This window comes from Cygnus atratus, chromosome 8 (genome assembly GCF_013377495.2).
Source record: "Cygnus atratus isolate AKBS03 ecotype Queensland, Australia chromosome 8, CAtr_DNAZoo_HiC_assembly, whole genome shotgun sequence".
In the NCBI taxonomy this organism is placed as follows: domain Eukaryota; kingdom Metazoa; phylum Chordata; class Aves; order Anseriformes; family Anatidae; genus Cygnus; species Cygnus atratus.
Genome location: NC_066369.1, coordinates 1566368 through 1582001, shown reverse-complemented (window position 1 = coordinate 1582001; position 15634 = coordinate 1566368). Strand labels below are relative to the sequence as shown.

Genomic DNA, 15634 nt, shown 5'->3' with positions numbered 1-15634 from the left:
CTAAGAAGCTGATTGGTAACAGTGATGTCCCCCCCACTTGCATAGCTTGTTAGCAGAGCTTAAACTTTAAGATCCTTACAATGACTCTGTGATTTGAGCTGACAAATAGCCTGAAGGAGCAGAGAACATCTGATAGGTGATATGGTCTCTGCCAGTATTCTGTCAATACTAATTGACACCAGAGAATTCAAATCCTTCTTTCATTCTTTCTTTCTCCTTTTTTTTTTCTTCACTTCTTTCCACATCTTTCAGAAGATCTGGAAGGTAGACTTCACTCTTGTCATGATGATGACTTCTGAGCTCAAACCAATGGTGCACCATTAACCATTTAAGTTTTTTAACACTATTTTTTTTGTTCCTATTTTAAGAAGGTTTCCAATCTGACTCTGAGGGACAAGTGCATTTATTTCACTAAATAGTATGCCTAATCTACATTGGTTTTGTATCATTTTAAAATAATGTTTCTTTACAATAATATTTAATTATTCAGTAAATCGTAAGCAATTATGTCACATTAAATAGATATGCCTAGTATTTGGGTATTGTTCTTTCCATTAGGATTTTATTAAAGAAAAAGGTAAGAAGATGAATAAGAAGGTGAATGTGAAGATAACAATAAGAATACTTCAGTTGTATTTTTCTGAAAAAATACTGTTATTTATTTCCAAAATCTCTAACCAAAACCCTTTTTTAATCACATAGGGTAACTTACATTATAAGTACATTTCTAACTACCACTGGCATGATTTGTTTTCTGAGGAAACAAGAAACATAAGGATATTAAATTCCAGTGATAACAAAAATATACTAAATTAGCTAAGTTAACTGCAATACAAACTTAGAAAGTGCAAAACAAAGATTGTACTGTGGCAATCATTACAAATCAGCCATTTTCCACTGTGCAGAAAGCTTTCAAAACTTCAAGGACTACCTCTGACCAAGGTAGCAATCAGTGCTGGGTCTCATAGTAACCTATAGTACCATACAAACTTACCTAATGTTTTACAAGAAGGAGACAAATGCAGTTTTTTGATGAAAGTATAGAAAGTATACAGAAAATATATGAAAGTAAATAGAAAGATGACTGACAGGACACAGCAATCTACAGTCTGATACCTGGGGAAGAAAAGTGTGTCTACCTAATGTCATCATTAGTGCACAGACTGTAATTCAAATACATGATAGTGAAAAAGTTGTCTATATACTCCTGGGCTAAACAGGAACTTGGGATACATCTTAAAAAGTCAAATCTATGTTTGATAATCTCATTGACTCTCCTTGGGTGTGAGACAGAAAAGCAGACTTGGGAAGTGGAGAAATCATTTCAGAAGGAAATGCCCTGAACTGTAGAAGGGACAAGCTACCAGTGGGAGTTACACTGGTGCAGCAGGCTAATTCTGTCTGATTATCAAATCCAGAATTAGTCTCCTGTAATAGCTAAGATGATCCATTCTCTAATTATCTTTAATCTATTCACCCCCAAATCAGCAGTAAAGGAAGCATCAACAGAGTACTGTAATGTCAAAGAACAGAGATACAGCATATTAAAGAAACTATCACTTTAATTTTGCAGGGTACTTTCCGTACAGATGTCTTTTGTTCCTAGCAAGTAACTCGAAAAGAGAGCAATACAATAGCATTAAACATTAGAACAGCCAAATCAAACAAGGTTCAGTTTACCTTTTCATCTCCCACAGTTCTTAAGAATGCATGTAATGACAGACTGGGAACCACACTTGTTCAAACTGAAGCTTGCCTGACCTCGAAGGCATGTTCACAACAATATTTTTAGAGCACAGAACTTGACTTCCATTTTCTTCATGGAGAAGTTGCGTATGCCACATCTAATATAAAAAGTCCCATTTTTTTTAATGAATAGGTTGGGAAAGGAAATGATTTCCACTAGCAGCTATAAATAACTGCTTAGTAGAATTAATTTATTCCAGTTACTTCATTAAAAAGTCATGAGCTGAGACTGGATTTAACATGAAAATAGATTCATTAGTGGACATGCCTTCTGTTAAACAGGAACCTTGTCACTTAATACTGAAGTTGCTCCCTTTTTTTTTTTTTCCCCAGTTTGGCCACTTATGTTTGGAAACCAAACCCAAAATAAATTGCAGGGAGAAAAAATGATTTTTTGTTTTTTTGACCCATGCATGAAGAATGTATACTGGCCTAGGTGAAAGAATGTTAAACCTTAATTTGACCTCGCATATATTGAAATGTAACAGGAGTACCTCTACTGTTGTCACTGGTGATGAAATTTGCAAAAGCAAGCTAGCTGGGATTAGGCGTACTGGCTTTGCCAATGAGTATCCCTTCCTCATGAACTCAGGCATGAAAAGAAAACATACGTAAATAAGGTCTGGGAGTTGCACCTGCGTCACATCTATCATCATTTGGAAAATAAAATCTTACAAGAGAGATGCAAAAGAACTGCAAGATTAATTAATGTAATTAAGATATTCTGGGGTAAGGGAATTACTCTAAGAGTTCTCCACAACTGTGGTGGAACACAGGAGCAAAGGGAAGACAGACAGAATTGCAGTGCTGAACAATAGTGCAACCTCCTAACAGTTTGGTTAAGCTAACCAAAAACATCTAGGCACAGAAGGAATTGATACAATTCAGTGCTTTTCTCTGTCTCAACAGTTTCTGTTGTGCTTCAGTGACATTAAATTGCTCACCCTCTGGCAGTAGTGCCATAAACAAACACAGCTGTGTGCAGCGTCACACCAGCACCTTACTGCTCCTGAGAACACACCTTTGGCATTGCCATAGTCACTCAGATGCACAGAAGAACAGATGCTGAGAAGACTTCCATGCATCAAACTAAGCAAAGAATAGTTTAAATTTTCATTTAGACAATCTCTTTTACTGCAAAGCATCCCCAAAGACAACAAAAATTAAATGTACACAAATCTGTATCTCGGCTTCCTCTTCAAGAAATAATGCTGTGAAACAATTTCTGGAAAGGATGATAAATGCATCCCACACCATTCCATGAGCAGGAAACAGGAAAGCAGTCAGTAAATTGGAGTTAACACCAAAGACATGTCCACAGGATTTCCAGCATGCACACAGCTCACAGCCTCCCCCCGGCAGGGCTCCCCAGCAGGCACGGTTCCACACCACCAGATCCCAGAGCCTGCGCAGACCCAAAAGCTCCCACAAGCTTTGTTCTTCTGCTAGTTTTCTGGTTTTCATATATCAGTGTAAGTGAGAGAATGTGTGTACAATAAACGTGATAATGAAACAAAATTTAAAAGCACAGTATGAGAAACCCCTAAAAGATTTGCTTCAGGAATTCTAATATCGACCAGTAATTCCTATTGTACGTGGGATCTCACTTGGTAAAATACCTGTTTTGTTGATATCAGCTTAGCTCCTTCACCACACCTCATCCATCACACTGCTCAGCAGCTACGTAAGCAGGCCAGCAGCAGTCGGAGCGCTGCAGAGCAGCTCAGCAACCGGAGCAACTGCTGACCAGTGCCCGACCCCACTGGCTCCCACGCTTGGGCTCACGGCCGCCCACGCTACCCTGGTGCAGGTCCTTCACACAAATCAGTTACTTAGCCTTTAGACAGATATGAAGTATCTAAATCCTGATATCAATTTTCTGTATTTTTCCTTTATCTTCACTAGAGACATTCCACAGATATGTTTTTTCTTTGCTTAATTAAAAATAAAAAATAAAAAAAGGAAGCACAAGCCTGTGATTGTGGCACAAACCGCAGAAATCAGTATAAAATGAAGACATTGTACATTCCTGACTTCACCACAGGTTTTCAGCACGTCCATAGGAAAGCTGGGTAAATACAGTTTCCTTCCAGTGTATAAAATGGTTGGAATACAACTCACAACATGTAAATAAGCTAAGTTAATTGATCATTTTGAGGTATTTACATGCAGAGGAAAAAGCAGTGTTGATGTAAACTTGCTCTCATTTCAAGATTTTTGAATGGTCTTTTCCTTTTAGAAATTTGGTTGGAACTGGAAAAGACTGAAAGAACAACAAAGAACTATGCTGGGTATATACAGTGTATGTTATTGAATTTCACAGCCTATTTACTACCATAAAAGCAAACGTATTGTAACTGGCAAGTATTTCCACTTACCAAATACATTAATTATAGTACTGCTAAATCATAATGTTTAAAAGACAGCAGTATTTGTAAGTCTGTGTATGCCTTTCCAGTACTGTACTTGATTGAGCAGCTCTGCAATATAAATGTTCAGGTATTTATAGAAGAAGGTACCAAAGTCAGTGAATGCTCCCTAAATTTCTGTTTTATCTAAATAAATATATTTAATTGTATATGTAAATTAATTAGCCAGTAATATGCATTGCTGAGACACATTAAAGACAGATCTAAAAAGCCAAGTGAATGGAGCAAATATCATGAGAAATTTCATTTTCAAAAAAGCTCCCAGGGATTTCAAATCTTACTCACACAAGTAAATTTTTCACTACTGGGCATGACAACGTTGCTGAGTTTCATGTTAGCATGGAATGATGAATGTTCTATAGCATTACAAAATTTCAGAACTTTAATAAGTATTACAAAATCTTACCTAAAATGTTGCAAAACTATCAGCATAGGGAAACTGATCTTTTACTGATGTTATCTGAGGCATTCTACTTCAATGTCAATAATTATATATGACAGTACACAAAATGTATGATGTTGAAATTGCTTTGCTAAGCAATAAAGTATTTCTTAGCTATCTCTAAGCTAACCAGTTTAGGGTTAGAGTCCTAGTAGATCATACAACAAAAATAAATAAATACATGCATCTCTTTCCAGAAACCAGGAGTTTTGCAGATTTAGTTCCCCTTTTCTCCTCACCTTTCGCATAAGCTATATGTGGTTTTGGTTCATATCAAAGAATGAAAATCTGTGGTCTGCTCCTAATCCAACAAACTTTCCCAATGGTGAATAACCTTGATTCCACTAAGCTCATCAGAGGGACACACAGAGTGGAAAAGGTCATCTCCTTAGCCTAAGGCGTGCAGCCAAGCTTGTGCTCTTGTACGTTTCCCACACTTTCAGTAAAGTCAAGATCGTGGGCTCTGCCAACAGAAATCTCCCGTTTATTTCAATATTAAGTGGACTGATCTGATTTGCTTTAGATGCCTGTACTAGGAAAATATGGACTTCACCTTAGGAGAGAAATTTTTCTCTGCTGACTCTAAAATGAGCAGAGGATGACTAAATCAGCTATAGACATATACACACTAGATGCTTACATTTTGACATTCCACTGTGGAAGCCAAATTCTAAATTTCTATAGAAATTGCTGGACGTCTAAATCAGCATAATGCTTGCCTGCATGCAGCAACACATCTTTAAAATAAGGGGAATTTTTCTGTCTTAAACAAGCTGTTGAAATACCATTAAAGCGGACAGGAAATGTGACCCAGAGTGTCACCAGTCACCAGCTAAGTTACCAGCTGCTGAGCAGGCTCCCGGCTCAGAGGCATTACCCCTTGTCAGGCAGCGCCGGGCTCCCCTTACCTCCCACGGTTTGGTGCCTGGAGTTGGGCAGCACGGTAACTCTTACCCTTCTTATCAAATCTGCACCAAGACTTGATGGAAGAGGAGGAAGAAAGCAGAGGCGGCAGCAGCGGCTTTCCTCGCCTCTGTGCTTCTCCCTTCTCTGTCATCCCTTTCCCCTGCTGACTTCATACGGCCACTGTCCCTGGAGCACGCTGCCTTCCTCCCACAGCTATCAAATTTTCCCTCCGACTTCCTTCCCTCGCCACGCAAAGTTTCACTGCTTCCTCCAGCCTCACACCCGACCTTCCCTGCTAGATCCATACAGGCCCTTCCATTCAGGCCCTGCTTCCCAGCGCCCTGGTGAACTGGCAGCCTGCTCCCCTCGTCCTGCAGTGCCCAACAGCCTCTAAAAGCCTCGCACTACTCAACAGGGGATGGATATCTTCCTGGAATCTGGAACAAGGTAACACTGGTCGAGGTGGTTATTCCAGACAGTCTGGAAGGTTCCTCGCCTATCTCAGGTATGGGAGGTCACAACAGAGGAGATGGCAGTGAGGAGAGGATATTGAGACCGTCTCCATAACACAGCTGGCCTGCTCTCCATCTTTTGTGACTAAACTGCCAGGAAATTTAACTGGAATTAGAGCTTAAAGGTGATTTACGGTTTTATATAAAACCTCTTTTCTTTAAGAAAATGAGTGTCATCTCTGTGAAGACCTTTGGAAATCAACTATGATTTTGTAAGATCACAATCTTGAAAATCTAGTCACATGAGATCAGGATTCTACACATAGCTAAAGGCATGCGAGCCTTTGGGCTGACGTCATGCTGGCATACAGCTGCACGGAGACAGCGCTGAAATTTGGTAAGAAAAACCAAGGGAGGAGAGTCAGGTGTACAGGTGGATTTTCACGAAGGTATGCTGATAATTTAAAAACCCCTGGCTTTAGGCACACCTTGAAACACGCCATGTGATGCAGGCTGTGAAGTTGATGTAGTTTGGTCCATACGTGTTTTACTGGGACACAACCACTTGCTTGTATCTAAGTGTGCACCAAGCATGAAAGACAACTAAATGCGAAGCTTCCCTATTAGTCTTCTCCTACCCACACTTTCCAAGTATAAGTCTTTGTAAAGGCACCGAAACCCGAGGAAATGCCGGGTTAACACCGCAGGACTCACCTACGGCCTGGGATCCCGTTTGGGGCGGGAGGCACAGCGCGTTCCGCCCCCTACAGGCCGGGCGCTCGGCGCGGTCGCAGCTCCCTCCAGGGCCCCGAGGCTGCGCCGAGGCGTGAGGCCCGCGGGCAGGGGGCTTCGCAGAGCCCCTCGGAGCGGGATCCTCCGCTGCCCGTGGAGCCTTCCAACAGAGCCCGGTAGGGGAAGGGTCAACAGGTCCCCGATTTATGAGGGAGGTGAGGGAGAGATCCCGAAACTTCGCCTGGCGCCTGTGCGGACAGGTGAGCCCTGGCACGCGTCGCTCAGGCGTGAGGACAGGGAGAGAGAACCGAGGCGCAGCGTCACAGCGCGGCCCTCCGGTGCGGCGAGGCGAGGGCTGGCACACGCCCCCGGCCATCCGGAACGTGCCGCCCGGCCCCAGCAGCGCCCGCCGCGTCCCGCGGCCCGGCAGCGGCGACACCGGGGAGCAACGGGCACCCCGCTCCTCCTCCGCTGCCCCGCGCCCCGCCGCTCCCGTCCCCCGCGCTCCCGGCCTCCGCCGCTCCCACCGGCTGCCCCGCGGGCGAGGCGCCCGCAGTCCCCGCCTCTGTCCCGGCAGATATAAGCCCGCGCTTCCCGCCCCGTCGCAGCTCACCGCCGATCCGCCCCACGAAGATGCTGCGCGCCCACGCCGGATCCCGGGCTCTGCTGCTCGGCGCCCTGCTGTGGCGCCTGGCCGCCGCCGGTGGGTATCAGCGGACGGAGGGCGCGGGGCTCGGACCCTCTGAGAGGGCGGCCCCCCCGGGGAGAGCCGCCCCGCGACTGCGGGGGCTCCGTCCCCGTCCCCGCTGCGGCTGCGGAGCGCTGGGGTGGCCTCGGGCCGGCTTCTTCTGAGGGGAGCCCTTTGGGTACCGGGGGGCGCTGGGGCGGGAGTGAGGTCTGTTCGCCTCGGCCCCAGGGCTGAGCTTGCGGGGGGCAGAGCGGGCTGCGGGAGGTGACGAGGGTGTCGCCAAGCGCAGCGCCGGCCGCCCGGGGTCGCGGAGGTCGCGGCGCTTCCCGCGGCTCGGGGCTTCCCGGCCCGCTGCCCCACGCCGCTCTTCCCCGAAGCGGCGGCGGCCTGCTCGGCAGGGGCAGGCCGGGGGGCGCGGGGTGCGGGCGGCCGCTGCCCCAGGAGGGCTTTGTCCGCCTTCCCTGAGTATAAGGGCTTGTCTTCTCCAAGTAAATGAAGGGTTTGGCTTCCCCAGGTAAATCAAAGGGGGAGCAGGGCTCGTGTTTCCTGCAGAAGATACAGCTGGGGTGATTTTGAACTACACTATATTTGCTTGGTTCTTGGACTTTGCCACAAGCGTCCGAGATTTTGTAAGTTCTCGGGGGGTCTTGGACCAAAAAGTAGAGGCAGCCTTAGACAAGACTCCGAATAAGTTACCTCAGCAACCTGGGAGTTAGAGGAACCAGGAAAGAAAATAATTTTGTTCTCGTATTTCTCACCTCTGCCAGGACACATTCCTTCATGGAGTGAAGCATGAGCCCAAAGGGCAGGACCGAGCCTTTTTGCCCAAAATAACCTCTCTTTTAAGCAATTAACAGCAACTGCCTCATTTAACAAAGCAGTGAATGCAGGGAGACAGGAATTACCTACAGTGCAACTGATGATGCTCTTTTCTGTTTTTAAAGGTAACACAGAACTACCAACAGCAGTTAATGTAACTTGGTCTTCAATCAATTTTAAAACGATACTACAGTGGGAACCAAAACCGTCAGGCTACTTCTATACAGTAGAAATACATGGGTAAGTAAATAACACCATGGCATGTACCTTAATGGCAACTAGAGAAGACGCAGACAGAGCGTTTGATTATTTTTGAGACCGAATGTAACAGGAAAAGAGCTCAGGCAAGGGGTCTAGGAAAACTGCCAACCCAGCTGTTAATACTTCTTTATATCCAACTATAACAATATCTGATTCAGGTTTCTGGCTTTGCCCACTTCAGAAATGATAAGTTGAGCTTTAGGTCAGTATTTCAATTCTGAGGTTTGATGTGGGCCAGCTGCACTGGAGATGTAGGGCAGGATACTCAGAAGAAGTTGACACTCAATGTGACATACCATGTATTAGAGAGAATTTCACTTTTTTATGTCTTTCAAGGTGTCTGGACCAAGTCTTTGTTCTTCAGTCTTGGGAGGTGTCTGATAAATATGAGTCTGAATTTTATTCTAATCAGTGAATCACTATAAATGTATAATTAATCTTGCTGGGTAATACTAAAAACCCCCTTTGTCAAGACTTCCCCTGTCGTAATGTTTCATAGAAGCTATAAAATACTGTGGACATAAAAAACAATCAGCTTATGTGAAGTGTCTAACACCTCTTTTAATACTGCACAAGAACTTCTGTGAAGTTCAGTAATAAATGTGTATGGTTCTTAGCTCCCATATTAATTCATAGACCATTATTAAACGTGCCCTGAAGGGAAAACACATCATCAGCTCTCCCACATATTAATGAAAATATGATGCTGTAGCTTCTTCTGTGTATAAAAGTTGCCTAGAAATGAGAGCTCTCATGACTAATGGATGAAATACCAGTGCAGTGGTCTCATGTGCTCTTTTGTTCTTTAATCTAAGGGAGTGATAAAAGGAATAGACTTAAAAGCACATACTTAGCAGAATGGCACAACTTACCTTAGCAGTGTGATTCTACAAAAAGACATCAAAAGGACACAGAGCCTTATCTAGCACTGTGCACTTTGAAATGTTTTGTGAATCTGGAGTTTATTTCCAGACATTTTTGCTTGTGAAATACTGAAGTCTGTTTGCCCAAGATTCAGTGTAGAATCAAGTGTAGTTCTGATACAGAGGCACTTCTTCAGACAAGGTGTTCCCATGGATGAAATGCACTTAAATGTTTTCTTTCTCTTCCATGTACTCTTACGAAAGTACATTTGATTGATCAACAAGATCAAATCTATTCTGTCCTATTTCAAAGGAAGGATACTAAAACAAATAGATCTGTGACATAAGAAATCTAGTGAAGTGGGAAGGGATTTCTGGCAACTCTTAAATAAAGTTTGACCTACTTGGAGGAAAACTCATTTGTTAATTTCCAGTCACCATGCTTTCTCTTTCAGCTAAGTTTACACAATTTTTCTTTTCCTTAATTCACCAGCAAAAACAAGGAAAAGAATTGAAGCAGTAATATCAAAACTGTTTTTCTGTCCCTTCTTGTGAGGATGCAAAGTGAGCCATTAACACTTATTTTACCAGTTTATTCATTATTTCTCAAGAAAGTGGACCCACCCTCAGCCCTTTAAAAACCAAGAGAATTAATGGGTCATGTTTTTTGTCAATATTTTTTCTTGTTTCTATAATGCAATTCTGCAATTAAAATTGCTGCTAGTGTCAAGTTCTTAGTGACATTTCTACCTGCATAGATGCAAACACAAGTGACATATATGAGGAGACGTTGTAAACGATTAATTTACGTGGCAGCTTCCTAGTACAACTAATGTTTCTAAAGGCAATAGTTTTCAGATGCATCAGTGATCAGGGAGAATGCTTTCTAAGTGATTTACACATATTTTTTTTCATAAGTCAACAGAAGGAAAAACAAAATAAGAACTGCTTATGGTTTCAGTTCAATTCATATAAGTTCATATTGTTAATTTATATGTGTATCCAATGACATCTTACTGTAATTACTATTGCTCATATTTTACTTGATTCTACTTTTGAGTTGTGAAATATACCTGTACAGAACAGTGGTCAGGTTTGGTTTGGTTTTTCTTCTACTTTTCAGCCTATACCTGAAAGGTTGTTCCACTGACTGAGGGAAATCTATACAGTCTGAGGGGAAAAATGTTTTTAACATATATAAATAGCTTGTAAAAGCCTGCTTGGGAAGAGTTGACACTTTGTTCTTACTCTTTTCAGACAGACATCTGACACAAAAAAAAAATGCACACTGACCACGGAAACAGAGTGTGATGTTACTGATGCACTCAGGAATGTGAAAGAGACCTATACAGCACATATATTGTCTGTACAATCCGCAGGGATGGATAACTTTGAAGAACCACCTTTTGCAAGCTCTGAAAAATTCACACCTTATAATCAGAGTAAGTAGGATTGCCAATTAAATCTTATCATAAACTTCATTTCAAAATGATTTCCACTGACTTAAGGTTTGTATTTGGCCTAAAGATTTTTCCTATAGATTCTTTTAGTAGCCCTACTGATATTTTAGAAGAAAACATACAGGTGTAAAGATTTCCCTGTTGCAGGGCAGTGTCTAAGATTTTATTTACCACTTGTTTCTCACTGCAGTAAATTGAACATTTTATTACCATTGTGTACTAGATACAGATACTTGTTAATAATCCTGTACTGCCTTGGCTCAGTAAACTTATAATTCATTTGAGGAGGGAAGGAATTAGAGGGAGGAAGAGAAAAAGAGCATATTATATAGAAAACAATAAAACCATAGAACAGCTGACATTGGGGGGGGGGGGGGAAGATAATACTAGTGTTTTAATCCTAAAAATGCTTTTTTAGCTGTTCTTGGAAAACCAGAGATCCAGCATTACACACAGAAGGATTCCAAACTGAATATTGTGTTCCAAGATCCACTTACACCATATATGTTTCCTAATGGAAGCTTTCAAAGTATTCGAGATATTTTCAAACATGACCTGGAATACAAACTCTATTACTGGAAAGATCAAAGTTCTGGAAAGGTAAGGTATTGCTCTAGTTTTTACATATTCCGTAGCTATAGAACGCTGCATAATTTCTGTACCACCTTAAAGAGCTAGCATTTTTGCAGAGAATATCTTCCTGATTTTTTTTTCTTTACAGAAAGATGCAACTACAAAAAGCAATACTTTCGAAATAAGCGTTGACAACAAAAACAACTACTGCTTCTACATACAGGCAATCATTCCCTCTCGCAGAGAAGACCGTACTGGTCAAGAAAGCATAGTGCTTTGTACCAGTGTGGGAAGAACTATCTTAGATGGTATGTATCTCGTGAATTATGTCATGCTGTCTTTAGCATTGCAAGAAAAAAGTGCTTTGATTTTTGAATATATTTCGTACGTCCTTAAAGTGTGATGCCTAAGTTGTAGAATAAACTACTTGCTCTGTAAGCAAGGGGACACAGACAAATGTGGAAACTCATGGGAAGAACGCCATTAAGGAAGAAAGAGTCCAGCATCTTCAGCTGGATAGAGTTGGTTTCAGGGTTTGGCTAAACTGCTTTGATTTAGTTTTAAATTGTTTGAGTTGATGGCTGGCCACTGATGTTTCAGATCTCATCACTGGCCTTCATCTTTGTGTTGTTGTTCCATTGTTTGCCTCAGATCCTTCCAGTACTGGGTCCCATAATAAGTGATTGATTAGCAATCCAGAATAGGAGTGCTGGAAACCTGCATAACAGGCATTTCTGTTGACTTGCGGTTTGAACTAAACTTTAGTTACTATCTCAAAAGCAGATGAGAGACTTTCTTTACTGTTACAATGCCATGTCAGCCGACAAACTGACTTCTTTGCTGGTAAATAAGTTAGTGAGTGGTCAGTGAATCAGCCAGTTTAATTCCAAACAAACAATTTGGAAAACAACTTTCTTCAGTATAAAGCCATGATTATTTATTAAATAGTATCACATTACTATATCAGATGAGACTATCTCATCTGTAGGGGAAAAAAAAAAAAAGTAGAAAACCTCTCCCAGAACTGGCTGTCTCTAATTAACTTTCTTACCTAGATGTATACTTTCATATATCACAATAGTTTTGAATTCTAGTAAATTTGAATAAAAATCTCTTCTATTGGTGTTTTCTAGCTTCTAGCCTAGAAAAAAAAATCCACTTGGACTTAGTTTCACAGAATTAATGCAGGGGTTTGGGAGGTGCTTGGCCTAGTCTTGAAGTGGTAACATGGTATTTTAGTGTACTATCTAGTTTAAAACCCTATTGTGGACCGTGTGAAATAAAGTTTTACATGAGTTCAACAATTCCGTTTTAAAATGAATTTAGTTCACGCTGAGGTGATCGTTCTAATTCTGTGATGCTGTTAAATACAGAAAGCAGTTTTTGAGTTCAGTCGGGTGGGTTCTAAGAATTTGTATTGTGACATTATACCTCTGATAACTGAACCTTGGATTTTTTTCCCTATCCTACAGAATATGGAGCAGAAGTCTTTATCATCATAGCAGTGATAGCAATTGCAGTCATCACTCTTGCCATTGTTCTATCAGTGATCCTGTGTAAACGCAAAAAAGCAAAAGCTGCAAGAGAAAAAGAACCGTTTAATGGTATCTAAGGAAAAACTACTGTGGATACTCATGGCAGTTCCAAAGCAAAAAAAAAAGAAGTGAATTGGGTGAAACCTTTAGCCTCTCTGGTACAGGAGTTTTGAAGCCAAAACCTTATGTGGATTTGAACATCCATTAGACAGTCACAGATGAAAAATCCCCAGATACCAGGAAGCCCTTGTGTCACTAGTGGCTGGAGGCTGGAAGAGTATTCTGATCTGTTACAGTATGATTACCCTGCACATATACTCTTCCCAAGCACCTTGTATTGTCCTGTTTGAAACAGGATTCTCAGCTAAAATCAAATGAGTCTTTGATTTGGCCAGGTATTCTAAAGTATAAGCCTTACTGAGCCAGACAACTTACGGTACTTGTGATGGGAAAAAACACTACTTTTGAAAAATACGTTTCCTTTACTAACTAAAAGGAACAATTTTCTGTTTCTGTGAAACAAAAACCTCTGTTTATCTGACTTTCTTACAACATTATTAACTGGTGAAATGGTCTGTTAGTTCAGATGGGACAAAGATGCTACTATCATTTCTGCACTTCTTGGATAAAATTGGCTTGGTCTATTTATCTATTCATATATGCAATCAGTGGTAAACAAACTGAAACTAGTGTATTGGTGACTTTAATGAACGCTCTTGAAGTAAATAGCTGCTAACCATACGGAAAGTGTATCTGGATTACACCTATACTTGTACAAAGAGCGTAGTCTGATGGTTCCAAGCAAGTGTTAGGATAAATATTTTGCAGTTTGAGGCAATAATAACTCACCTCAGGCAAACACTGAGTAGGTAGCAGTATTTACTGCATTTTTAATTTTATTTTGTATTAAACAGTGAATCAGTAGGTTCTGTGGTACAGTATAGATTAAATCATGTTGGTGATAGGTTTCGGAGGTACCTTTTGCTATGACTATTTTAGTATTTATTTTATGAATGTCAATCTAATTTTTGTACTGGTGATATCTGTATTTATGATACTAATTTATACTTTATTAATTTATACTCTAGTGAAATAAAGGTGACTGGGAAAACAGGATTTTCTTTTGCCTTTTTTTTTTAAGGAAGTACAATATTCATTCAAGAACTAAAGTTAAAAAGATGTTTAGGAAACGTATCTTGTGACAGCAGTTTAGAAAAGTTGTTGGAAGTCTAAACAGGACCAGGTGAAATAGACCATCAGGGCACATATCTGTAAGGATAAAAATAGAAGACATACTTCATGAACTGATAAAAGGTTTTGAAGAGTTCCAAGTTGTTCCTGGTTTGCTGTTGCTCCTGCCTTTTTCCAAGTTGCTTGTTTGAGTGATTATTCAGTATAAATTTCTCATTCTAATGGAAAGTATATTGGACACCCACCCGTCTGGATGTCTGTTTAGGGATTCCCACACCGTTGCCTATAGCAGTTGCGGTATTTGTGTTTATTCAAGGCAGTATGGGGCATGGCCCATAGATAAGAACTGCTGCAATTTGATACCTCTTGATGCTGCTAATGGTGGGGATAGGCACCAAAACAGGAAAGAAACAGCAAAAAAAAAAGGAATGGGAAAAAATGAATCTTACAGTTTACACTACTTGGCTGTGTATCTCAAAACTTTATATGTGCCTTTAAAGAGAATATCCATTGTGTTTATGATAATAACCCATGAGTATCCCAACCTATCAATTTTTGCAGAATTGTATTTGATATTTGTCATCCTTACTATATGATAGATACTTCTTTGTATGAATTAAGAGTCCTGTGAATATGCCAGTGTGATTTATGGTCATTTTCTTTGTCCTTGACTTCTGTTTTTCACAGGGTGGGAAAAAATTGTTTACTTAATATTGTGCAATAACTGCTTGATGCATTTTCTGCTAATGCACAAACCTTGTAAGGAGGAGGAATCTTACACCAGCAATCAAAAATACGAAGAGTGTGTGGGAGTACATTTAAAAGCATTCCAAAGTTGTCACCATTACTCCCCTTGCCTCTGCTGTTCTACTTCAGTGGTTTCATTCAGTGCAAAGCTCAGTAAAGGGGAAAGTTCGTAAGAAAATTAAAGCCCATAGAAAACTGAATAGCATTCAATAAGCTATATCATGCATTTGATTATTGTCATCTACATAGAAAAATTATAGATCATGCTTCATTACTTGGGAGATTTTTCTTTTGTTCTGAATATGAAGGTTGTTTTTATTGAAAGAAAGAACACCCATAGATATGTAAACAGCGCCTTAAACAGCATTAAGAACGACCCCTGCTGCACAAGTTTTGGAAACCTGTGGTGCTTCTGCTCCCTAGCTACAGTACTTTATTGCCTTATCAATGCTAAGTAACCAGAGTCACAGGGTCTACAGATCCAATTTTAAAAGTTTTATTGCTGTTTGTGGAGACAGTTAAGAATTGGGCTTTGGTGATTTTTTCCCCCCAAAAAAAATATCTGCAAGTGTTATTCCTTGGATCAGTGTATACAGCCCAGGTGAACTGCTTTATGCAGAGATTCAACTTTGTCACAGTATCAGGGTGGAAAAAAGTTGTTGAGTAGAGGTATTGTCACTAGGGAGAAATACTAGGTCCCATCTACAGCACACATGGCCAGCTTTAGCACTGTAAAAATTGAAGACAGAGCCAGCAATCCAGAGAATCAATGGGAGAAATAGAAGGTTTT

At 40.9% G+C, this 15634-nt stretch overlaps 2 protein-coding genes across 5 annotated transcripts in view; one reads left to right on the top strand and one right to left on the bottom strand.

Moving 5' to 3' along the window:
- SLC44A3 (solute carrier family 44 member 3) overlaps nucleotides 1-6870 on the bottom strand; it is a 104880-nt gene extending 98010 nt beyond the window's left edge. The window contains exon 1 of one of the 4 annotated variants that reach the window (XM_035537411.2): nucleotides 6690-6870. The gene's annotated coding sequence lies outside the window, so the exon portion shown is untranslated. The remainder of the gene's footprint in view (nucleotides 1-6689) is intronic. The other 3 variants (XM_035537412.2, XM_035537414.2, XM_035537415.2) reach the window with 3 other exon arrangements.
- Nucleotides 6871-7267: 397 nt separating this feature from the next.
- F3 (coagulation factor III, tissue factor) lies at nucleotides 7268-14022 on the top strand. Its single transcript, XM_035537416.2, has 6 exons — nucleotides 7268-7410; nucleotides 8340-8454; nucleotides 10596-10780; nucleotides 11217-11398; nucleotides 11520-11679; nucleotides 12844-14022. Exons 1-6 carry the CDS (start codon nucleotides 7341-7343, stop codon nucleotides 12981-12983), a joined length of 852 nt encoding a protein of 283 aa, XP_035393309.1. The 5' UTR covers nucleotides 7268-7340; the 3' UTR covers nucleotides 12984-14022.
- Nucleotides 14023-15634: the final 1612 nt, after the last annotated feature.

What these genes read in the sequence shown, in the direction of transcription:
- F3 (XM_035537416.2), top strand. Translation starts at nt 7,341, where the DNA reads ATGCTGCGCGCCCACGCCGGATCCCGGGCTCTGCTGCTCGGCGCCCTG. An exon ending in GTGGCGCCTGGCCGCCGCCG is followed by an intron (nt 7,411 to 8,339) that starts GTGGGTATCAGC and finishes CTGTTTTTAAAG; the next exon opens with GTAACACAGAACTACCAACA. An exon ending in ATTCACACCTTATAATCAGA is followed by an intron (nt 10,781 to 11,216) that starts GTAAGTAGGATT and finishes ATGCTTTTTTAG; the next exon opens with CTGTTCTTGGAAAACCAGAG.